This window comes from Pipistrellus hanaki, assembly GCF_964339955.1.
Source record: "Pipistrellus hanaki genome assembly, chromosome: 18".
NCBI classification, from domain to species: Eukaryota; Metazoa; Chordata; class Mammalia; order Chiroptera; family Vespertilionidae; genus Pipistrellus; species Pipistrellus hanaki.
Window position 1 is genome coordinate 8,926,554 of NC_140520.1, and position 26,466 is coordinate 8,953,019.

At 42.7% G+C, this 26,466-nt stretch overlaps 1 protein-coding gene across 5 annotated transcripts in view; it reads right to left on the minus strand.

The window, feature by feature from the left end:
• Positions 1-1,275: 1,275 nt before the first annotated feature.
• The window catches only part of TBX15 (T-box transcription factor 15), a 102,025-nt gene continuing 76,834 nt past the window's right edge, over positions 1,276-26,466 (minus strand). For all 5 annotated transcript variants that reach the window (XM_084866093.1, XM_084866094.1, XM_084866092.1 and 2 more), the window contains exons 6-8: positions 25,061-25,125; positions 12,012-12,109; positions 1,276-3,700 (exon numbers count right to left, since the gene is read on the minus strand). In XM_084866093.1, coding sequence (XP_084722219.1) covers positions 2,916-3,700; positions 12,012-12,109; positions 25,061-25,125 — 948 coding nt within the window. In that variant the 3' untranslated portion in view covers positions 1,276-2,915. The remainder of the gene's footprint in view (positions 3,701-12,011; positions 12,110-25,060; positions 25,126-26,466) is intronic.

The following is a 26,466-nucleotide window of genomic DNA, read 5'->3' on the forward strand; positions in this document are numbered from 1 at the left end:
TAAATCAGAAATAACAATAAGCTTCATGGGCAGTTGTTTTAGATTATGAAGCTGAGGATTGACCCAAAGATTTCCAAATAGAAGAGTCTTTTTAATTTTTGAAACATGTCATGCCCAAAGAGCCTACAAACCATGAGGCCCTCAGTCAGCCACTGTACCTGCTGTTCTGGCAGTGGTCTGGTGGCTAATAGAATTAACCAGAATGCCACTCTTTGGAGCTATTTATAAAACCAAAACGATGATTAAGGTTTTTGCTGCCCCAATCCAAGCTTCATCTCTAGTTAATGAGTGTGATGGTCAGCAACCTGCCACCACCCCCCAATCAAGCCCTGGTGAAACCGTCAGTGGGTTCCTAGTGTAACTGTCCACCAGGGAACATTGGGGCAGGAGATTTCACGTCCTGGCTCTGCTGCTTCCCATCCCCATTTACATATAGGCATGTCACAACCTTTATCATCCTGGTCTCCCATTTACAAAACAGTACTTCCTGCCTTTCCACATCTCCTGGCTCTTGCAGAGTTCAAATGAGATATGGGGAAGTGTGGGAGAGCCCTAGGCACATTATTAGCATCTTAGAAGTCATCATTTGGTGCAGGACAACACAAAATCACCCCTCCATGCTGTGGTGGTACATTCAAAGGAGAACATATATATTTACAATTAAACATTCCAAGTAAATCTAGCCACAGGGGCAGTCTTCCTTCAACCCCTTAGGCTCTGTCTCCTTCCTAATTGTTCCTCACAGGACTGCTGAAGCTCCAGGGGAATGACTTAGTGTTAATTGCACAGACCGACCTTACAGTCAAAATTCCACCAGCTCAACCACTTAACCACCTGAGGGCCTTGGTCAAGTCCTTAAACTTTTTAAAGCTTATTTCCAGATATATAAAATGATGCTAAAAATAATAGCTAGCTCGAAGAATTGTGGAAGGGTTCCGTGATAGTTAGGTAATGTCTAGCACATGACGATGATGAGGGAAGCGCTTAGACCCATGAAGGCTTCTAGGGCTAATCTGAAAGTGCACGTCCCACTGAAAGCAGAGCTGGTTTCAGTTCTGCCTCCCTCTCTGACGGACTCTCTGATTTGGTTGGCATAATTTGCTCACTTTCTCTGGAGCTCACCTACTAACATAAAATGAGGACAGTAATATTTTCCTCTTGGGATCTGAATAAAGGAGATGCAAGTAGTGGAGCTGAGAGTGCCGTGTTCATTGTAAAGCACGGGGCATGTGCATAAGCTGCTATTCACATTTTCCATAGAAACAAACACACAGAGAACAATGGCAAAGATTTTATTTAGCGGCTTTCTGTGCTTGGCACTTAGAAACAAGAGTTCCGTGCATAAGGGCAAATTTTTATACACCTTTTCTTCATACATATTTTACATACCATTTTATTGCCCCCTTTTTTAATATTCATAATATTGAATTCCCCACTAGGCACATAAATACACTTATCTACAACACCTCAAAACCAAAAAATCTTAATAATATCTGTATTATTTTACTTGGTATTATTTGCATTTCCACACCATTTAAAAAGTTTAGCTTGCACCAAACTCCACTTGTTTTTCTTATCATTAAAGGATTTGAAGGGGAAGGGAAAGATGAAGGCAAAAACCCAAAACATCAAAATGCAATGAACTATTTGATAAAAATGGAGATCTAAGGGCAGGTGGAAGGATGTAGACGGCCCATCTGCAATTCCCTGGGACACGACAGGATCTCTCCTGCCAGGTGTCTGGATCTGACTTGCCAAGGCCAGGCCTCTTTTGTTGCCTCTGCGCTTGGTTTCATCACTCTTCCATCTTCACACTCCCCCTACGTCCCTTCCCACGCCAGGCTACATGCTCCAGAATCCACACTTCCCACGTGGTGCACCCTCTTCTGGATCACAATGGTCAGAGCTGTGGGATCAAGACTCATTCCTTGCACAGTCCCTCTCACCACTGCCCTTGACCAGGCACAGAGTCCCAGAGACACTCACTCCTCAACACCAGAATTCCTTCTATAACCTGTAGGGGGAATGGGGAAAACAAACCCAAACCAATTCCTTGGTGAATTGAAACTCTCATCACAGCTCACACTTCCTCTGTCAGTCTTGCTCTCAGCCTCTCTCTTGCCCTCTATTCTTTCTCTTTCTCTCTCTCTCTTCATCTTTTCACGGCACCACTGGGAACGTCACACTGAGTGAAGACAACCAAAGTTTAAAAACAATTTTCTTCAAGAAGCCAAGTCCAGCTGTATAGTTCTGATGTCTTCCCACCTTCATTGATGGGAAGGGGTTCCAGGATACACGGTTCATTCCAGAATCAGGGACAGCCACAGGGGAGAAAGGTGAACAGTACTGCCAGCTGGGTCCATCTAGTGTTGTACACAGACAATTCTCGGTGGAAATACCCATGGCAGGCCTCCCTCCACAGAGTTCGCCCAGTTCTGAGTCTGTGTGCATGTACATGTATGTGTGTATGAGTCTGTGTGAACATGTGTGTGTGTGCATTTGTGTGTGTATGTATGTATGGGTCATTCTGTATGTGTGTGTGGCTAACTTCATGGATGCTAAACATCTCCATTAACATTATTATAAAATGGTTATTCAGTTTCTTCAAAGAACACTCTGGAGTAGACGATGCTTTATAAAACTAAGCTTTGGGAAGACAGGAGCATGGCCACTGTGTTGAAGATGATTCCATCACGAGTATACTTCAGTGGCTTCAATGTCTCTTGTCCTTGGGCTTTGCTTTCCTCCTCCAGAAAAAAAAAAAATATATATATATATATATATATATATATATATATATATATATATATATATATGCATATATGCAGTTCCTGTGTTTCAAGGGCCTTGGGCTCCCAAGGAGGAGGAGGTGCCCATGGAGACTCTGGGACCTTGGCTGGTGTTCGGACTGGCCTTTAAACCATGTGTACAGACATCTGGGAGGAGGAGCCTGGGACCGCCCCATACTGCCGGCCATCACAGGGGTTAGCCCCCTGCTGGTTGTTGGGCGAAGGGCTGATCATGTGCATGCTGTGCTCCATCCCCGTGGGCAGGTACTGCCTCTCTCCGAAGGCCCCGTTGGAAGGCGAAGAACAGAGTAAAGTGCTTTGCGAGGCGCTCAGTTTCTCTGGGCTGGCAGCCAGCCTCGGGGAAGCGGGGAAGTTGTATCCGTACAGGTTGTAAGGGTTGTGGAGAGAGAAGGCATTGTAGGAGCTCTGCTGCATGTGGCCACCCCCGAACATGTGTGGCGAGGAGGAGGTGGAGGCTGCATTGCCTGCCTGCATGACATACTGAAACTGGGAAGTGGGGAAGGACCCCAGCTGGCCACCATAGGCTTCCATCTTGCTGTTGCTAGGCAGCGAGGGAGGAGTTGGTATTCCTGAGATCAGGGATGGAGTCCTCTGAGGCATGAAGGTTTCGGAGGGCTGAGTGGCTGCAGCAGCGCCACTCTGCAGCCTGTTGTAGCCACTGTCACTCAGCCCCGGGTAGCTCTGCAAGGCAGCCATGTTGCTTCGGGCACAGGGTGGGTAATCGGAGAGGTTCAGATTGCACAGCTGGCTCTCTCGGCAGCCCACGTTGAAAGTGTTGGGGGCCAGGTGAAAAGTTGGAGGAGAACAGGATGGAGATAAAATATGAGAAGAAGCTGAAGGGGATGGCGTGCCAGTGCTGGAGGTGGTTGGGGAAGTGCCTGTGCTGCCCCCTGAAAAATAAAACATGAATTCCATTAAGATAGAGGCCTTTTAAGTTGAGTCTGTCTAGGCCAGATGCAAGCCATGCAGGAGGTGCCCTCAAACGTCCAAGATGGGCTGATTTTTAGAGAACCACTGTTTTCTCTTAGCTCAGCAAACTTGTGGTAAGTGATTCCACATGTGTGTGTGTCCCCTCCAAAAGAGAGGACACACAGGGTAACAGAAAAGAATACCAAACTCTTGTTTCTCTGTGAAGTAAGTCTTGCTTTTTAGAAAAATAATAACTTCTAATATTCACTTTGCCATTTCTTACCATCAACTTCACTTTCCAGTAAGACCTCTGGTAATCAGCACTGAAATCAACTAGCTCAACTTTTTCCATTCTCAATGGAAATGTATTACATATGTATTTTAATTGGGCACTGTTGCTTGCTTCGCCATATTTAATCTTCCAGCTGAAAATATAGGATAACAAATCTCAGGATCTTAAGCTCAGAGGAAATGGAGTACCTGGCATAAGATGGGCCAAGTCAAGGTTGAGGCCTGGTAGGGCTGAGCTTAGGGGCCCAAATAGTGGGAACTGAGGTATGGGACTGCAGTTCTGTCATATGAAATACACATGAGTATAATTGCAAGAGCTAGATTAAGCATAAAGCAAAAGTCACCAAAATGAAATCTCCTTTTATAAAAGCCTGCCCGGTTTCAGAGCCTGAAACAAATACTGCAAATGCCACCTTTGGGTTTGGGTATTTACCAGGACAAGAGCCAATCAGGTAATAAAGTCTAGAGATCTCTGTTCTACTCCTAGCTTCACAGCTTGGTTACACCCTCTTCCTCTCCCCCCACCCCTCATCTGACCCTAGGCATGTCACTTTCCCCTCTAGGTTTCAATTTCATTCTCTAGAAGATAACTTGAGTTAGGTCAGTGGTTCTCAAGGTAGGAGGAGCTTTAAAAATGTCTTAAGTTCCAGAATCCCACCTCAAACCAACTAAATGAGAATTTCTAAGCATGGGACTTCCATATCCATATGGATAAAAGCTTCCCAATTGATTCTGATGGGCAGCCCCAGTTGAGAACCAATGATACAAACCAAATTTCTTATTTCAAAGTACCCGAATAGTGATTACTAAACTTGAGTATGCTTGAGAATCATGGAGGGCTTGAAACCCAAATCACTGATACACTCACTCCTCCCCCTACTCCCACCCCTCTCAGGGTTCCTGATTCTCTAGGTCTGAGGCTGACCTGAGGATTTGCATTTCCACTAAGTTCTCAGGTGATATTGATGCTGCTGGTCTAGGGAGCACATATTGGGTTAGAAGGCCTCTTGGTCCCTTTCAACTCATAAAGTCCCTGGATCTGGATCTGAAGGGGCCCTTATGACAGATGGATATTAGAACTGGACTGGTGGCAGGTGCACCAACAGGCGAAAGGCTAGTCCAACACAACCTACTTTGGCCTTCAGATAGTTTAAGAAAACCAAAAGGGACCTTCTGGAGCCTCCTCTTTCCCAGGCCAGGAAGCAACAGTGCAGCATCCACTTCCTGTCTCCCCATTGGAAATTCAAAACAGTGGTTTATTTCTGGGGCTGTTGGACCTTAACTTTGAATTCTCTAGAATGAGTGGCTGCTTTGTCTTCCATAGGGAAGCTCCGATGGTGAAGCTCCTCCTTCAAGGCAAGGTTGGGAGTTTACCAGAATGATAGAGAGCTATGCTTCCCCAAGGTCACCCACAACTCATGTCAGGGACTCTTAGAATCTGGGCAGCTATCAAAGGATCAAGGACATTTTAAGTGGAAAGAAGCAAGAATAAGTTTTTTTATCAGTGAGAGAAATGTGAAGAAAACCGGCAAGATTCCAGATATTCAGATGCAAAGAAAGCACCCATAGGGTGCCAGAGAGGAACAGTCCAGATTTGCACATAGAGAGGCAGATACCTCAAAAGAAGCCAAAAGTTCATTTTTAACAGGAAACGAAAAGCCTCAGCCTACATATACAGAAATAGTAGTAGTATTGGGTTTAAAAATACAAATTTAGCTCTTAATAGTTCTTTTCAGTTTCAGATTTTTACAGAGCCCACATAATATCTCTTCCTTGGTCAAAATACTAGTAATTTCCCCAATGAGCTTCTGAGGTAGAATTGGATTCGGTTATAAATAGCTGCTGATATTAAAGTCATTTCAGGAAATTCACCTTCCTAAATTCTTGTTTATGCCTTAAATTCCTTTATGAGATGTCACAAAGACTTTTATTCCATAAATTGAGATAAGGCCAATATTGTAACTACTTCTGGAAGACATCAGCCAGCAGCTGACCATAGTAGGAAGAGCACCAAGTCTGATTCCATCCACCCAGCTCATGACCACGGGCGAGGCGGGCTGCCTGTTCATTCCTCTCACCTGTGAAATGAGGGGCTTGAACTGACTTCAGTTTGTTTTTCTCAAAATTATATTTGTGTCTGGGGATTCACTTGATGGCAAAGTGCAAATAGCCAACAACAAATCCTTTCCAGGAATCCTTTTAATAGAATGAAGGCATTCTGGAAGGGAAGACTGGGCAGATTAGAAAAAATCTCTGGTGCATCTTGTGTTTGTTCCTCTGGATGCCTAGCCTGCAGGGCCTTACAGGAAGCTTGGGAATTCATTTTCTGTAAGCCTAGAGTTCCTCTCGGAGGCATTTTCCTTATCTTTCACCCTAAATGCTGTGAGCTTCCGTGAAACAATCGCTATGGCACAAATGGAGAAACTCGACTCCAGCTGTAAAAAGAGTTGTGTTTTATGGGCTCTGTATCTGGTCTCCTCTCTTTGAAAGCCTGTCCTGGCTCTCCCAGATCTGATGTTTATGCAGTCCCCCCGGAGAGCCCCCTGTGCAGGACACTGCACTGTCCTGGTACAGGTAGGCTTCATCAGGCGCTGGCCCTCACCCTGCAGCAGGAAGTGCAGGATGGAGCAGATGACTTTTTACAACTCTAATGGTTTGTTTTTTTTAAGGTGACCCGAGATGGAACGAATGGTACTGATTTAAGCCCTCAATTGGTTTCATTACAAAAAAAAAAAAAAGACAGGAACTATTAACAAGTTACAGGGATTTCTGCTGAGCAGATGAGAGGCACATGTTAAAAAGTTTGTAGTCAGCTTGCTTTGGCTTTTAAACGACACTCACTGGAAATGAGACTTGGTGGCCTGCTGAGCTTCAGGGGTGGGAACCCCCATATGAACTAGTGTTTGAAGGGGGGAGGGCAAACCTGTCCAAGAGGTCACGATGCTTCCATTGGCTTTGAAGAAATATCCTAACGCACTTAACGTACTTGATACAGATAGTAGCGAGTTTACAAAGTCTAATAAAGAAGACTGTGGTAAGCATTTTGCAGAGAACCAAACCAAGATACTGAGAAGCCTTTACTGTTATGATCTAACAACTTGTCAGCTGTTAAACAAGATTGGGAGTGCCAGCCAAGTGCTAAGTAAGCATAGGGAGGCAGGCCACCCTCCCTGTGCATTTCAACACTTGGCTGCCTAAGGCCTCTCATCACAGAGAAGCTTGGGCAGAGTGGGAGGCCAGGTTACGCTGATACAGAGGGGTCAGAACTGCCTCTCAGAGAAAAGCGTGCCTCCCTTCCTGCACCCTCATCCCCTCTCTACCTGCCAGGTCCAACTGCTCTAGGGTCTTGATTTAAACTTTACTTAATGATGAACATGGTCTATGAAGTCAAACAAACTCAGATGTTTTTCTGGCTTAGCAAGTTAGCCACTCCACATAAATGGAATTACAAATCTCTACCTGGTTAGGATGTTTTACAAAATAGATGGAATAATATATATTACAAAGTACATATAGGCATTAAATATTTGTCTCCTTTCTTATACGAGTGAAGGAAAGAGAAGGGAATCTTGGTGCATTTGGATTCTGTTGAGATGGCTCACAGATGTTGGCCTCTGTCCGTAGAGCTGAGCATCTTGGCCTCTCCACTGGTGAGCACTGTGTCATAGGTAGATGCTCCAGTGTAACAGGCTAGAAGACACAGCACTGGGCACATGACAGCTATGGACTCACCAGGGCCATATTCCCAACTCTGCTTCCTCTCTGAATATTGGCCCCTCCCCAATCTCCTCTGCCTCTGTGGACACTAAATGTCCTATGTCTCCATCTCTTTTCAGATCAAGCAAAGCATAATTGAACACAAATAGATAGAGAGATAGATAGATAGATAGATAGATAGATACTTTCCCCAATGGATGACGACCACTCAGTTAACTCAAAGGACTTAATCTACTTCTAGAGGTGATTCAAATATAATGACCATGACATTTACTTTATAGCTGGAAGTCTGTACCTCTTAATCCCCTTCACCTTTTTAACCCATCCTCCCATCCCTTTCCCCTCTGACAACCATCAGTTTGTTCTCTGTCTCTGTGAGTCTGTTTTGTTTTGTTAGTTCGGTTTCTTAGATTCCACATACAAGTGGATAGGCTTGTACAGCATAGGGAATATAGTCAGTAATGTTGTAATAACTGTATACAGGGACAGATATTGACTAGATTTGTCATGGTGATCACATTGTAAAGCATATAAATGTCGAATCACTATTTTGTACATATGAAACTAATATAATGTTTTTAAAAACATAATGCCCTGAGTAACTAAAAACCCTCTGGCATTCCAAGACCAATCCTCCACCCACTCCGCCTCCCTGCACCCTCGTTTGCTGACCAACGTGAGGAGGTGTTCATTAACATTCAAACTCGCCTCTAATTTGCTCCAATATTCAAGGCGAACAGCCAACATAACAAAAAAAAGAATCCATGTGTAGCAGGATTCCATATGAAGACAATAGCCCAGAATATACTTGTGCACTATATGAAGACAGTTAAATTTGACCGTGAAAATCCCAAATAGCAAACCTGCTGACTTTTGCATCTTTAAATTGATAACTTCCAGACTGTGATAGGGAGGCTTTCACATACAGCTTCTTTTGGGTTCAATTTGTTGTGCTTCCCCACCCCACCCCCCAAAAAAACAAACAAACAAACAAAAACTTTAAAATGGTCAAAGAAAACCCCATCTGAGCTAGTAGAGAATAAATTTCCATGTAATTACTTGGTTCCATGAGCCAGGCACCCCTCTCGTAGAGCTTGATGGCGTCTGCCCCTGAGGAGTGCTGATTCACTGTGTGTCCTTGAGTGGCTTTCAAACAGGTAAGAGGTAAAATGTCAGCACCCTATGGACTGATTCCAGGGAATCAACCCAGGAGCCAAAAAGTTTAATGATCACATCCCTGCTCATCCCAACCGAGGAATTGCCCTTAGTGGAAATCAGTACCTCTCTCCACGTGCAAAGGTGAAACATTGAAGCACTAATGGGAATTGTGTGGTTTCAGTTTAGAAAGACTCCGAGCGCATCCTTCTCTATAACGTTTAAAGATATGCCCAGACCCAAACCTCTTACCCTAAAAGCAGCATTTTATATAGCTGCCCAATTCTCATTCTTCATCTTGGTCCCTCTGATTCTTAGATGGCCTATTTTATGCCTTCACACTCCCTAGGTGGACTGTCCCTATTTTTTTCACCTTCCATAAACTTGTTTGTTTCTCTGCTACTTGATGTACTGCCTTCCTTGCTGCAGTGTACATCCGTTGTTATTGTAATTTAGAACTAATCTGCTGCTCCCCTGGCAACAGTACCTGGTTTCCCACTGAGAAACACCCCTCCTTCCACTCTCACCCATTTGCCTGGCCTCCTGGAAAAGCCTAAGACTCGGAAAAGCACATGACTTGCACCTGGACAATCCAGACATCATGTTCCCCACCCCACCCCACCCCACCCCCACACCTCCCTGCTCAGTAATTGGTTCAGGTGACTCAATTAGAGTCCATGAGACTCGGTGGAATTTTGTCTAGAAACTTTAGGAGAGGCACATGACCTTTCCCAACAGATTCAAACCTTAAAAAATGTAGATCCAGGCACCCTGGGGGGCCTGAGAATAAAGTCAAGTGAGAAAGGATGACCCCTGGGAGTAGGGTAGTAGCAAGGAAATTAAGATGTGGATGGATCTAAGAACTTGGTAATGTTTGGATTCGGTGGGGGATTAATGGATGGAGGTGTCCTTCTTCCAGGAGAGGGCGCCAAATCTGTGAGGTAAATCATAGAATCAGTTTTGGACACGCTGAGATTAAGGGGCTTTTGAAACAAAATAGAAAATGTAACCAATAACTTTATTTTAGTGATAATTAAAATGTTCTCTAATCCCTGTCATGATGCTCCTCATGGGCATCATTCCTTATCTCAGTGATAAATGAGATCTCCTCATGGGCATTGTCCCCTATCTCAGCGATAAGTAAAATCTGCTATTTTTGAATCATTACAGTGATCACGCAGTAGTTCAAAGGCTGCCACCCATTCAGCTGTTCTCCTTTCCCAATCTCTTACTAGTTATAAATTTATGCCGAAACCGGTTTGGCTCAGTGGATAGAGCACTTGCCTGCGGACTGAAAGGTCCCAGGTTCAATTCCGGTCAAGGGCATGTACCTGGGTTGCAGGCACATCCCCAGTAGCAGGTGTGCAAGAGGCAGCTGGTCGATGTTTCTCTCTCATCGAAGTTTCTAGCTCTCTAGCTCTCTCCCTTCCTCTCTATAAAATCAATAAAATATATTTAAAAAAACAAATAAATAAATAAATAAATTTACTCAGTAACTGATTCCTCTCACTGATCAACCTCTAATTAAAATAAATGCCCAAAACCAACAGAGACCTTCATAATCCTAACTTCAACTACCTGACAAACATTCAAACACCCAATGGTGCTGAGATCTCCCTAGTGGTGTCTGCTACCAGTTGAGGAGAGGGAGGGCTTCTGTCAACGGCAGGTCTCCTCACTTCCACAGACGGAGACATATTGCTGCTCTGGTGTCACTGATCCGGGAGGGTGCCTTTTAGCATAACAGTTGTCAGATGTACCTGGAGACCCTTCTCACAAAGGTACTCTCAGTTTGGGCCATACCAATAGCTCCATCATATATGTCATTATAACATCATTAACAGAACAACATCGGAACGTCATCAGTTTGTAAAGCTAGGAAGGAACAGTGAGAAGAGCCTACCCCACACTGTCTGACTGCAGACCCTATATTTTTAATTTCTGTATTCATCATAAAACCTGAGACATTTCAGTGTTTTATGTCACAAACTCTTTTTAGTATATAAGCTGCCAGGAGCTCCGCTGAGAGGGAATGTAATATAATGAACTGTCAAGTCCTGGAATGGCCTCCCATATCGCAGAGCCACCAGTTCAAAGATAGGATTCTGTGAACAGTGGCCTGTTGATGGGACAGAATAGGCTTGATCTGTCACTTTGATAGGTCACTTTTGAGCAAGAAAAGACTGGACAGGGAGACTCATAAGGCATCTGACACGTGGAAAGCTTTCATTCCAGTACCCAGGTGAATGGGTGTTGCTCTGGAGAGTCACTGACTAGATGGAGAAAAGGAGGTGAAATCAGCCCAAGAGCCATCTGTACACATGGCCACAGGTTTATGAACCTGAGCTCTGAGGGAAGGGATATTTGAAACAGGGTGAAAAGCACAAAGCAGTGGTGAAGAGAACTCTACCTACCACATCAACTTGAGAGGCATGTCCCACATAAGCCAAGGAGAGAGCACAAGCTACAAATTTGGGCAACCCTCTCCTCACTTTCAAACCTGGAGTGATTTATTCCCATTGTCCAAAGCTAAGTTTGGGAGGTTTTATAAAATATATTTTTATTGATTTTAGAGAAAGGGAAGAAGAGTGAGAAAGAGATAGAAACATCAATGATGAGAGAGAATTATTGATAGGCTACCTCCTCTTCTGGGGACTGAGCCTACAACCCAGGCATGTGCTCTAACCAGGAATCAAACTGTGACCTCCTGGTTCCTAGTTCAATGCTGAACCACTGAGCTACACCAGCCAAAGCTAAGTGTTTTCTCATCCACAAAACTAGAACAAGAGAACTGATAAGGCTGCCATGAGGAATAAGCGAAGTAATTATGAAGATCTCTTCCAATGCCAAGGGCTTTGTGAATGCTTAGTGATAGAAATTATTTCACCACCATCATCATCATGAATGTATAACTTTGCTTTGGGAAGGAGAGAAAATTTGGGGTGCTAGGTGAAATACTGGAACTGGCCTGTTTGTTCAGGTGTTGCTGCTCTAGTTTTTACAGAGCTACCAAATTATCTTCGTTCAGAGAAAATCGGGCTGGGCTTGGGGCCAGATGTGCTATATTAATTCAGCTCCCACCCCCTCTCTGTCCCTACCTCTGAGCAGAGGCCGTGCCCAGGGCTTTACCTTGCTGTTTTTGCATGGTGGTGAAATCCTCAAAGGTGAGTGTGCGCACAGGGGGTCTCCAAAACGCATAAGTCTCCATGATGGCTTCCAGTCCGGTTCTGCAGAGAGAAAAGTCAGCAAAGGAAGTCGTAAATAATCCCAAGAAACACACTGCCTTTTTACAGGTCCTGGGCGATTTATCTGGCAGGTGGTATATAGAGAAGCTCTGAGAGACAGCAGCACCAGTAAACTAATCAGGAAGAACACAAGGCACAAATGACAGTGGATAGCCAGAAGAAGAAGAAGATAATTTGCAAGCAAGTCATAACTATAATGGAATTTCACACAGACCTACCTTCAAAGGAAGTTTGGTCTGCATGAGAAAAACAAGTTAAGGTCAGGGTCATGAATATCATGACCAGAGTAGCTAATTTTTTAGTTGAGCAGAGAGTAGCTATTTTTTTTAAAATATATTTTATTGATTTTTTTACAGAGAGGAAGGGAAAGGGATAGAGAGTTAGAAACATCGAGAGAGAAACATTGACCAGCTGCCTCCTGCACACCCCCTACTGGGGATGTGCCCACAACCAAGGTACATGCCCTTGACAGGAATCGAACCTGGGACCTTGCAGTCCACAGACCGATGCTCTATCCACTGAGCCAAACCGGTTTCGGCAAGAGTAGCTATTTTACCCTTCAGTAAATTCTATATCATTTATATGAGGTGTTGACGGACATCATTTTAATATAACTATCCAGGTTTTCTCAGACTTTTTTTTTTGCTGATATTATCATCAAAACAGAGTATTAAATGGGGTTTCATTTAAAGCTTTGAACACAGTTTCTGATTATTGACTTTTCTTTAGAATTAATTGCTTCTATCAAGTGGAGGAAGCGAAGTTCAAGGACTGTGGAGGAGGGTAGAGAAATGGCATAAGTCACTGACATATAACATGGTGTTTCTTCCTAAAATAGACAGCTTTTCCCTCTTGAGATGAAACTTATCTCCCCAGGTAATACACATTCTCTTCTGTCTTGCATCTCAAGAGGAAAGTGAGAAGTATTATTTTAAATGAGAACAAACACCCTTTTCTTATGAATCACTATAAAATACCCTGTGGTTCTCAGATGAGCTGCTGATAAACTGATTGGCTTTTTGGATTGGAACTTCCTCTCTGAACACGCCTTACTTGCACAGTTAACTTTCTCAAGTCTTCTCTGGAATCTTGGAGGCTTTAAATACACCAATGTTGGCAAATCAAACTCTGTATTTTTAGAAGAGGTGGGGAGGAGAGGGTGTTGCATGGTGTTTATTAGCTGTTAATCTGCTAAAAGTAGGAATAGAAGACATCTCTACATAGTCACCCTACATTAATACTGAATACAGTACATGCGACTATTTGTGGAGAGAAAGAGTCCAAGCAATTAGGACATTCAGAATACTAAGGGGATAAGCAGGAAAAGCCACATTGAGCCTTGATGAATTTAAGAAACAGGACAGGCTGGGTCTTACTGCCTTGCTTTGCAATGTTGTGGCCCATCATGATATCTTAGGATTCCCTTTGGTGGCATGGGAGGCTTACTGTAAATGGCGAGCTATTTATTGTTTGATCTCCTATTTCATTCTTCATAAGAACATGTATCAATGATGGTAACAAAATATTAGCTCAAGAACAATGAATGGTCCCTTTTCGTTTCACAATAAGTTGATAGAAGACTGTGAAGTACCAATACCACTCTGATGTATTTCCAATATTATTAAAGAAATAGAAAATTAACTAGTATTTTCATAACAGGCAAAAACCTGTGGCAAATTTATTAATATTGTTATTTAAAGCAGTCAACTGTATATAAGATAGTGACCATTTAGCATTTACCCAAATCAAAATCCAACTGAAAGACTGAGTTACACAATCTCAGATTTTAAAATGGGAGGGATGTTGGGTGTCACCATATGATACCATTTGGGTGGTTATCCAGCCTCTGTTGGAGTATTTTCCCCAGTGAAATATTCAATTTTTTATCAGATCTACTAGGATCTATTTATGTACTCAAAGTGTATCTCTTAGAAAAATTAACCATATTTGTTTACAATATGCCACATCTTATTTGTCCTTAAACCCCATTAAGCTTCGTTGGCTAAACCTAATTGTTAGAAAATATAGCTCTATATATCAGGATTTGGTGAAGTGCCAGGGCAAGATAAGTATTAAATAATTCACCCCTCCCACTACTAGCATGTTTACTTGGGGATCCCATGGGTGTTTTTTTTTATATCCCGGTGCTTAGCGCAATGCCTGTTACTTGGCAAGATCTCAATGGTATGAGTCATTATTTCATGAACTTTAACGCACATTCATTTTCAAAGCCTAAAACTGAGGAAAACAACTTGATGTAAAATCAAGACTAAAGACAGAAAGAATCCTCCTAGTACTGGAGACTTGGGAGTCATTTCTACAACTGATTGTGCCTTTCTTGACTAAAGGGTTCCTTTGGTTTCTTCCGTTCTGGTCATGGGATTTCTGACCTTCAACAGAGTCTGAATCCCCTTAGGCCAAGGCCAATAGTTTCCCTCCTCATCTTTTCCTACAAGAGTCCTTGCCAACCACTTATTTACATCTTTAGCCATTTGGATGTCTTTTCAAAGTTTATCCCGTGTAACTCATTGTTTACTTATTCATCATCAGTAAACCCTATTTTTTGCAAAATTTTATCTCAAGGTTCTTAAATGTGAATTCATTGTCTAACAATTTTTTTTAAAGTGGTCTTAGGTAACCACATATTACTAACATGTTCCACATGGCGAGACACACTGAGTTTGTTGCACACCAAAGACTGATGTCATCTCTGAGGTTTCCAATCAGAGATGATCAACTTGGCAAGTGTCTCCCTCTTGCTTACTTTTTCCTGTTTGCTACAGTGACAACAGAGGCCATACCCAAACCCTCTTGGTTTAGTCCTTTGGCTGTAATCGCCTCTTTGATTTCCAGGCCTTGTCTCTTTAGACTTTTCAGTCTGCTCCTTGGCCAAACCAACAGAATGTGCTGAAGAGGAGAGAGAAGAGGAAAGAGAGGAAGCAAGCCAAAGAGCTCTTTTACAAATTGATTATGCCTTGAGATAACTGATTTGGACAAATATCCAGGCTGTAAAGAAATATTCTTCCAACCTTCTCATTTAAAAAAAAAAAATGCTGGGTCCATCCCTTTGGAGTTCAGCAAATATTTGACAGTTATAACAATTACAACTACATTCATGAGCCTATTAGGTAGCACACCGATGCATGGTTTCTGCTTCTTGTCTTGAGATAGCTTTTTATGTTTCTTCTATTTATTTTCTCTGTAGTTCTGCCTTCTGACTCTTCCCCCAACCTATTTGCTGGTAACAAAGGGAACATATGCTAGGAGTTGATAAAATCATTAGTTATTTCAATAGAAGACAGTCAAGAGCTAAGGGAAGTCTATTGATCAGTATCTTGAAGTCATAAACAAGCTATCCAAGCAGGAAACAATTATTCTAAGATTAGAAGATATTAAAGGTAGAAAAGAGACTAGATCTTTCACCCTTTAGATGTTTTCTTTTCAACAAAAAGAGCACACATAAATGACTATTTCTGAACTGTGATAAATGCTATCTACACCAGAATTATATAGATGCCATGGAGCACCGAGCAAGAAGTACTTAATATGCCTGAAAACTCAAGGAAGAATCCATAAAAGGCCAGTTATTTAAGCTTCATGTTAAAGGATACTCAACTGTTTTCTCCCCAAACAAGAGGCAGAAAGAGCTTTCCTAGTAGAGTTAACAGTATATGCAAAGACTTGGGAGTATGAAAGAGAAGGAATCTTCTGGGAATTGAAAATAGTTCAGGATGACTGGGTGCAAGATGGGGGTCAGGGGATGTGGGGACCATAGATATTTATTCCATATTAAGTGCTTGGATTTTATCTAATGGGTAGTACTGTGTCTTTGAGCTCCTTTTTCTTCCTTTTCCAACATTTGAAAATACACAAAACAAGATCATACTATTCTTTCAGATCTCATTACTGAATCTCAACTTTCTAATCTTCCCTTGATCCACCGAGGTGAGGTCAAACCTTCCATACACCCTCAACCTTTGCTGTATCTGGAATCAGCTCTAACACCTAGATAGATTCCTCAGAGTGTTTGTTGTGTGGGGATAGTCTTAATAGACCTCACAACTAGAGGTCTGCAAATTGACAAAACAAAACAGGCCAAAATTCAGAACTAGGCTTTAGATGCTACAAAAAGTATATCTACATGGTGAATTGGTTGTCACTGATGTGCCTTATAATGATTTGGAAAAGCAGGTAGATGTTCAATGGACAAATGCTTGGAGTTGAGTTAAAAGGGTTTCTTACACAGTGATTCCAACTTGGGAACCTTGTCCCCTTTGAGTCTGAATAGGTAGCAATAGCAGTCCATAGGGAGTTTTCATAGCCTCAAGAAGTATAATAAAAAGTAATGAAAACACAAAGCAAGCTAACTAAAATATTAAGTTTCTTTGCATTTGACTGGAATGGTCTAACTTTACTTTGGTAATACCGACCCTGGACTCCAAGATGGTGTCAATCATACAATTGAAGGAGAAGAAACTAATGGATATCAAAATACAGGAACTGCCAAGCTGGATATTGATGCGGGATTCCACCCCTGAAGGCATTGCTGAAGTGTTTCAAAGAGGTTACTACAGGTATTACAACAGCTATGTCAATATGAAGAAAGGGAGCATTGCTGAGCTTTCTATGGCACTGGCAGTTTATGTATTTTTGAACTACTACCATTCTTTTAGGGAACTCAAATTCGAGCACTGAGCAAGTGCCACTGCAGAGGGCCCAGGGTGGACTCCACATTCCTGATCATGCCCTTCGCCCAGCACCTCTGAATCCTTTCATATTGTAATGAACACCTAATAAAAGATGACTGGTTAAAATAAAAATTGGTAATACTAAATCACACGAGGGGCCGATTAGCATCGTGATTAAGAGCACTCACTTTGGAGCCAGACTGCCTGGGTTCAGATTGCAGCCCTGCTGCTTATTAATGCCAATGTGGCCACGTGACATAACCTCTTCATGCCTAAGTCTCCCATCTGTAAAATGGAGGTCATGATATTACTCTCTCCTAATTGCTAACTAATAAATGCAGATTGACATGGACAAAATGTATCAAAAGGAGAGAAAACAATGAAAGCTTGAGCACCATTGGTCTAACTCAAGAAAAAAAAATCACTCCAACTGCTTAGGTTACAACCTGAAACAAGAGAAAACCTTCTTACTTCACTGGAACTCAAAACTGTGTCCGCCCTCTGGCTCTGGACTGAATGTGGAGGGATCTGTGTGTTACTTAATCCCATTTCTTATTCTCTCCTCCAAGAACCAAAAACGTGTCCCTAAAGCCTCTGTAGGCTTCATTATCTTGCAGATATTTCAGACTCCAATATGTTAGCCATTAAAAAGACGTCACTCTGTTAGATGACACCATTGCTGGGCAAGAGCCATAGATAATAAAACAGCTGCCAACCTTCCTTGGCAAACCCACATGGCCAAGAGGACAATGGTGGAAAAGGTTCATGATGGAGGAGGGGGAACAAATAACAAGGCAGAGAAGATTGTTAAATACCGTAAGCCCGGGGACATGATGAAGAGCTCTGGCCCTGGTGACTAGGAGGAGTCTGGCAGGAGGCAGCTGCCAGAGTCCAGTGCTGGGCCAGCTACCTTGAACTGTAGATGCAACCAGGCTGGCCAGAGAGGGAGTCCAGTACTGATTACTCCCATAGCTCAGCTAAATGTTACCCATGCCAGGGATAACAAAAGAGTATGCAAAATCTACGGAGGCTAGAAAGATTGCCAAGAAAGAGCAGGAGGAGATTGGCTGGAAAAAAAAAAATACAGCCAATGGCTCTAGGGACAACAAATGAAAATACAGAAATTGAAAGTGAGACACTTGGAAAGTCATGCTGTCGAAAGTAGGCAAGTGGTTAGCTCATTGGCTCTGTGCTGGCTACGTGAGCCTTCGGGAGCGACAGGGGACTGGAGGTGGACAAGGGCGAAGTTGTCTGCTGACTGGCAAGCAGTGCCTAGCGAGGAGGGTAACATCATTCTCTGGACGCCGTCCCTGCTGGATTTGCAAATTCTAAAAGCTACTGTCTTACTGTACTCAGTTTTACCATCAGTAAAATAGGTAATACTGTACCAATACTGATCAACTCAGGGATAAAAGTAGATGACTTGGACCACAGATACTACATGAAATGATTACTATTCGTTGTATATTTACAATTTGAATGACTATAAATACAGTAGGTCCTCGGGTTATGTCAGATATCCATTCCTATGGTGCGACGTAACATGATTTTTGCTGTAAGTCGGAACCCACCTACTTAAGCACCTACATCACTCACATGGAGCACATACGCAGTAGTAAGGAAGTGAAACAGTAAAAAAAAAAAAATGTAAAAGAAATATAACAATTCCTGACCTTTATTTGTGGTAAATAAATAATAATAAAAAAACATAAAGCACATATGTACATATGTCGAAATGATGGAACTTTTTTTTAATAAATAAATGGGAGTTGGTGAGGTAACCATGAAATGAGTCCAATGTAACCCAAGGGCTGCCTGTAAATGCATGAGATCGAACTGTATAAAATTGCTGATATTTTACCATAGCAAGTTCATATGTTCAGTTTAGTAGGTAAGAGTGTAGACAAGATTTGAGATGCTTGATTATAATAAGAGAACTCTACTAATCAGTTGTAACTCTACTCATCAGGAGATTCACTCTGCACCCTTCCTCCCCTGACTCCCAAAGAAAAGCTGTTTCTTGTGGGATCTAAGCAAAGATGAACCAGCCCAGGACTCATTTCTAGCTGACTTTTTCTCTTCCTGTCTGTGCGCTTCAGCCACTCTGATTCCTCCTGTAACAGATCTCTTTCTAGCTGCACACTCAACCTTGAGTGGGTGTTCCGAAGAGGGGGTAGGCCTTGCCAGGGGTTCCTGTCTGTGCTCAGGGAGATGGTTTCTCCCTCTATGAACATGGCCTTAGGATGCTGAAGAGCAGGGCACGGGGAATTCTTCACTCCCAAATATTTCCCTAACCACCAGTAGAGATTCCTTTCTTTGGCTTAAGTATGAGCCTCCTTAAGCATCCTCGTCCAGCAAACAAATACATCCACCCCTGTAAAGAATTTAATGGCTCCATTTTTAGATCACCATCCCCTGAAACAATATGTGAAGGGACATTAGGCACCCAGATGGACCGCCACCAGCCAGTCACATTCACAGCAAACAACAGTACCGGCCACTAATGAGCTCGGATTCAAATTGCTTCCTATACCTCCTTGTGCAGACCCTGTCACTTTTCAGTGATGGGCAACCTATTAAAACTATTTGCCCATATAAACCAACCTCCCCATCATTCAGGGCCTGCCACCAGCTCCTTTCTGATGTGGAACTTGAGTGTCCTGGTTCAAGCCTCCAAGAGTGGACCCCTTAGAAAAAAAGATACCCTCCTAAAGTATTCCAACTCCCTGAACTGCAGAGGGGCCACTCCACCTGGGACCTCTCATGGTCCCAACAGCAAGCTGGGGCGCCAGGCCAGCTGGGAGCACGTGGAAGAAACCATGTCACATGAGAGAGCCCCCCTCTGCAGTTGTCATAGACGCAGTGAGCCTGGAAGTCAGGGTAAAGCACAAGGTCAGAGGCAGGATGGAGGCTGTTGACAGAGTCGTGGACTTTATGGCACTTTTAAAGCAAGTTCATAGAACCTCTCAGTCCCCAGACAGATCAAAATTTCAATCTCCTCCTTTTTTTATGCATGTGTTTGCTTTGGAGGAAGTCCCTGGGAATTACATGAAATTTCCCAAGCCGACTTGGGCTTTCTGGAAAATCTTGGCAGCCACCCTAACAACAACGAGGCTGTCACATCAGATTTGTGCCGAGAGCCCCAGGAGCCCTCTCTCCTCGGCTCCTCCAGCTGCCCCTTCCCAGCACAAGGTCTGTGGTTGCAATGCTCCCCCTAGCTGAGCGGAGTGCACTGTCCAGGCATGTGAACGGGCGTACCTCCTGCGGCTGCTTCTGGACTGTGACACTCACACAAAGCCTCTTGCTTCTCTACAGCTTTATGACCTTTGTCTTCTCTTTGGAACAGGCTTCCCACTGGGGTGGCAAACCCCCAAGGATGTCATTTTTACCTCTCAGTTTGCTACTGACCTTTCTCAACCAAACCTTACTGTGCTTGGGCTCAGCCCCTGGGATCCCTGCTTCCCTGAGGCTCACAGACTCTGAAACCTACAGGCTGTCCTTCTTTTCCAAGGAGCCAGGCAGCGCACACAGGTTCCCACTGTCCAGAGCCAGTTCAGCTGGCCTGAAGGGCAGGGGCTGGGAAGGGTGGCTAACCCACAATTAGGATGAATCAGTGTCTCACAGCAGTGCTCCATCGCAAATTGGAACCAAAATTGCTTTTACTCTTTCAAAATAAGCCTATTTATAAATTCATTCTCTCTTCCCTTCTTATTTGGTGTTCAAGGCTAGCTCCCCGTCAGCCTTGGTTGGGGTAAGGCTTTCTAGCTCCAGAGTTCCTGGTTTTTCATTTCTCTGCCACTCCCTAGCTCTGTTTACTGTTTTGTACTAAACAAACAAGTATTATTTTACTCTGTATACCTGGCGCTATAGGAAGAAAATCTAAAAATAGAGAGCTGGAAAAGGTAGTCCTATTACAAGGAGCTTACATTCCAGCAGGGGGCAGAGTCCTAGAACCCAGGGCACAAGACAACAGTCATCTCAGGCTGAAGGAATCTACCCCCCAAACCCCAAACAGGAGGTATTACTGTCTCCTCCCAGGAGGAGTTACCTCCCAGAGGGAATGCTGGAAATTGTGTCCTGGGGCTAGGTCTGATTCAAGGTAAACATGTATCGACCCACTCCCCACCCAAAGCCAGATCTAGACCACATTATTTCTGAGAAATCTGGAAGGAGGATCAATAAAAGTAAGTAAAATCTCCCACCCATGGCAAAGACCACGTCTGGAAGTAAAATCAAGTAAAAACGTGAACACACACACATACACACTCACACATGTACTCACATACATGCACCCACACGAACACACACACACACGTCTTTCTGGTGGAGACTTCTCATCAGGGACCTGGTTATGTGCAAATGAAAAAAAGGTGGAGCTTCATAAGTAGAGTTTGAAGGGTGATAACCTTCTCACACCAGAGTGTGAATGATGATTCCTAAAGAAACAGGAGAACCATGACAGGCTCCAATGATGGTGACAGCACAGGGCTGACACTGGACTCACTGAGTCTCTTGTTGGGGTTCTGGAAGGCCCCATGACTATCCCCTCTTATCCTTATTTGAACTCAGAATAATTTCCAAGGAAGACCTAGGAGCCTGATGAAATGGAGATCAAAATACCAGTTTGATGTTGGCAAAGGGGTCTGGAGACTATGGCATAGGCATAAAGGCTGAATGAGTGGGCTAGAACTTCACCGAAATAAGCTACTCCCCCAAACTGTGGGCCTCTTCTGCTGGGCTTACCATCCAGTGGAAAGAGCCCAGAAGGCCAGCTGTCTGCAGGCAAGCAGGTCCTGCAGGGTTCCTCCTCCCAGACTCAGCAATCAGATCAGTTACCTTGGTTCCCCATCGAGGGGAAGGAGGAAGCAATGGGGCGAGAAGCCAGAAGTATTTCTCCATGGATATCTCTTTTCATTGAAAAAGGAAGAATGAGAAATAAGTATCCTCACCCTGGCTACCCTCAGCGGGCACTGCTATCAGCCCAGCCGCAGGACGATGTGCTGCAATGAGAGGCTTACTGGCCTAGAGACTGGCAGGAGGCATCATAAGATATTATCAGGCTGTTGTGTCCTCCTCATCCTTCCTCTGACACTTCTCCCTTCCTGGGCCTCTGCGTTGCACTAGGAAGGATTGAGATCAACAAACCTGAACATGTTTTGGTTTGAGGTTTGGCAAATTCTGGGACTCCAAAGTATTCCACAAATGTTTTGTGTTCTGCAAAACCAAAAAACATTGGCTGAGCGCTTTTCCCCCTAATTTTTAAGCCCATGTGTTTTGAAAGGAAATGTAATCCGTATGTTTAGGGTACATTTATATGCAACTCGTCAAACCATGCTTGTCTGTATGAGCCACTCAATGTCTAAAAGGCCTGGGGAGGATCATGGATTCATAAGAACTCTGTTAGCAAGAGAAAGGCAACAGATGAGGCACAGGCTGGAAGGTGACAAGCTGGGCTCTGATATTGGCACAAATCACCAGAAGATTTACAGATAATCCTCTAGATCCTCGCCCATCAATCCGGCCCATCTGCACAAAGGCATCAATCATTCTCGCCCTCATCAGATCCTGCAGGCAGCTAATGATAATTAAATTGGGATAATCAAATAATTTGAAGCTTTTCAAAGAGAAGATACAAGGGCCACAACAGTTGTATTTTAGTCCAGCTTCCCAGAGTGCTGGGAGACAAAAATGGTTTCTACCTTTAATGACCATCCTGGCCCCATCATGACACAGGTTTGCAGTGTCATTGTATCACAGTTTCACCTGCCAGCAAAGTTCAGCCTGACTTCGTACACCTTGTTTACAGGGGTGCAGGAAGCAGATGACAAAGTCCTTGGGAAATAGACAAAGAAGGGCAGAGTACTAGTATATACAGGTTGTTTTATTTAGAAAGTAGGAGGTCCTTTATCTTTAAATAGGCTTTTTGGGGGAAAATCTATTCTCCATACCTGTTGACATAAAATAAGTTCAGTTTCAATCATTAGCCTCATAGAGCATAGAAAATGCATGGGTTTGGAAGTCAAGCAGACTTGGGTTTTAGCCCCTCTTTAGCTTTACTGTGTGACATTCACCAGCCATAAGAGCAGGCAGAGGCCGGGGCCCCATGATGAGTCAAGGTCCCTTCCAGCCCACTGAAGAAGCAGAGGGACTTCAGGACTTGAACTGAGATGTCATCACAACTTCATAACCAGAGGCAAATGCTTCAAGATGCATGACCTTATTCTTAAGTACATTAAAATGTGGTTCCAACCCCACAGCCCAGCTCTAACGCTGGTCAGTACAGCCTATCTATTCAGATTCTCTGCCCAGGTCACGCCTCTGACAAATGAGGATTCCACTAGGAAAGTGTAGCAAAGAAAAAGAAAAAAAAAGAAAAGAAGAAAAGCTCCAAGAAGAAAATAAACACAACAAATGCCACTGGTGAGACAAAGTAAAAAAAAAAAAAAAAAAAGGAAAGTACTTGAATAACTAAAGACAATAGGGTTGGTTGGGCCCTGGGCAAATACAGTTGCGTCTAGAGCAGAAATTTTTAACTGCTGTTCACAGACCTTTTCGAGAATCTGAAGGAAGCTGTAGACCTCTCCCTGGAAAAATGCATACCTGCTCATCCGCACACGATATTACTTACAATATCTGGAAACACACAAAACCCATGATGTCCATCCCTGGACTCCGAGTTAAAGATCTCCAATACCCTAGGCTTCTTTCTGAAGGGCCAGCTTCTATTTTGAGCTTTAATCACTAACAAGGTCCTCAATATGCCCAGAGAGCCAGCCCAGGAAGAGAGGCAACAGGAAACAGCTCCCGGCACCTTCTGTAACCTGAACGTGGACTAGAAACTCATTGTGAGGAAGAGGACCGTCTCTCTGAACTGAAAGGAATAGGGATTCGTTCTCCATTTTGAAAACAAAGGCTTTTGTCTAATTTTAAACAAAGAGCCCTTGAGCGGGAAGGCATCTGGCCTGGAGTCCATATGCCTGAGTTCTCACATAGCTGTGTCACTAACTAGTTGCCTGACCTAAAACATATTACTCAATTTTGGCATCTGCAAACTGGAAATTTTAAGTGGCTTTTACTTTATTCAATAGATGGGACCTTAAAAAATTCTGAGGTAAATAAAATTATATAGAAATCTAAAAGCTTTTACCTATATGATAAGTATCTCATAAAAAAGAACTTCCATAAATCATTTTGTAAAGGAAATAATCACTGATTTTTAGCATAAATCTGTTTTCTAATATGTGCTAGCTATGTAGTTCATGAATGATTAAATATAAAACTAGTTCATCTGAAAACTCTTGCAGAGAAAATAGCAAAGATAACTCCTAACAATTTATGTCATTCCAATGTAAAGAAATGCCCCCAATTTGGAAAATGTCTTAACACTAAAGTGAATAGTGTCACAAAGCCTACACACTTTATGAGACATGCATGTCACATTTGCTGTTTCAGTGTGGTTTGTGTAAAGTGAAATTTTCTGATCGAATAACCTTAGATCAATCTGGTTTCCCTGGCAATTTTAGTTCTCTCTTAACTCTGTGGATAACAGATTTTCATTTTAGAAAGGAGGTATTTAGAGAGAAGACAGAATTAACTAGAAAAATACCATAGTCTCCAAGGCCATTTACAATAGGAGCAAATAGTTCTATAAACGTCAACAGTTCCTTAGAGTTTCACTATATAACCACCTAGTCAATGGTGATGTTAGCGCACCCAGAGAGGTGCTGCTCTATAAACTCTCTTTATTAAAACAGAAACATCTCATGTTTTCATATTAATCATTTCAGAAAAATGGTTAATTTTTTAACAACGTTTTACCTCTTAAAAGTAATAATTATGTGAAAAATTTTATTTGTCCACAATTCCTTATTTCCTGATAATGAAAAATAGATGAGATATCACTGAAGGTTCTCCAGCCACATATAAATGCTTAACAGAAAACATAATCTTTTGATGATAACAAATCACCATAAAATTTGTTTTAAGTGCCTGGATTACAAAGTATGATCTAGAGGAGGAAACACCATGAGGGACTTGATCTGGTAATTTAATTTAGAGTGTTTTACCAACCAATCTGGATAATTCAGCCTTTAGAGGGCAGCTTTTTCACTCCTGGATCAGCTGTCTATTTGTCTTTGCACAGAGATATGGAAGTGTTTTCCAAAAAAGCAGGAGCCACTGGGTTGTGGTTGGAATAATGTCACATATAAAATAAGTGTCAATGAGACTCTTTCCTAATTCTTACCTGTTTCTTCCAGAATCTCTGAATCCTTTAGCAAAAGGGTTCCGGTCAATTTTTAATCTGGTGATCTGGAAACAGACAAAGAAGCATGAATTATATTTTCATTAATGAACTTCCTTTTTGGCTGCTCCTAGAAAAATAACAAAAGTCATTCTGTTAATAACAGCTAGTGTTTTTATTTCATTTCCTTTTAGTTGGAGCTTTAAATGAAGTTGATATAGAACTAGGGCCTGGCACACAGATGTCTGACCCACCTGACCCTCTTCTCCCTAAAAAACAAGGTTTTCCCAGTATGACTCCATAAACTCTTTTCCATTCACCTTTGTTGCCCCAAAATGGTGATAAAGGTATTGAAATGGAAAACTGGGTCCATGGTACATGATACACAGAAGGCCCCTAAAAAGTGGTTATTGAATGAGTGAGTAAATGAATAAGTGAGCAAGTGAATGAATAATGAATGAATGCATTCAGCCAAGCCAATCAGGAGGAATCACCAAGACAACCTGCCTCATGTGAAGGATCCAAATAATTGGCTGCATTACCCATTTTACTTAAGTTGTGTCTTCCAGCCACTAGGGATTGTTCCTTTGATGACCTGAAATAGTCTCATAAAAGACACAAGAAGTAGCTATTCTTTTGTCAGGCTGCACCCAAAGGAAAATTTAAAAACACGTGACTTCAGGGGGCAGAATACAACATATATTATTCAATCTCCAAGGCTTACAAGAGAATCGGAAGAAATAGATTCATAAGGCTGAGCACACCCAACAAAACAACCATCTGACCCAGCTTGAACATGTCCTTAGGAGCTATCTGGTCAACCTCCACTCAGTGCATAAGCTCCTCTCTATTGTATCCTATCCTAGTTCTATAGGTTTATGTGGTGGTTGTATGTGTTATCCCCATGCCTCTAGACTAGAACAAGCCTGACCAAAAAATCCCATATGTGCTCTAGTGTTTCTGCTTTTAGCCTTGGTCATGGGACGTATTTCGATACCTTCATGTCTGAACTGGATGTGAATGACTCTCTACATTCAAACAATAGAGACTAAGGAGTGAGGGAGGAACTCAGGAAAGGAGGGAAGGCATGCTCAATGGAAAGTCATTCTAGAAATAAGAGAGTCTCATTATTTGATATCAACTTTTTCTGATAATTGCAGAACTTATCACTGGGATGGTTCAAATTCTTTCCAATGTTGCAAATCTATTCAAGACCCCTTCCATCAGAGCAGAATTTCTCAAAGCCACAGTCTTTAAAGGTCTTTAAAATGCAATATGAGACTCTGATGAAAAAAACTTTAAAGTACCTGTTATTTTCCCCCCTCAACGTTCCTTGCCTCTAGAATGACATACTAATAATGTAGCACTAAAAATACAGCAAAGGCAATTTTACATGCATTTTAAAGACC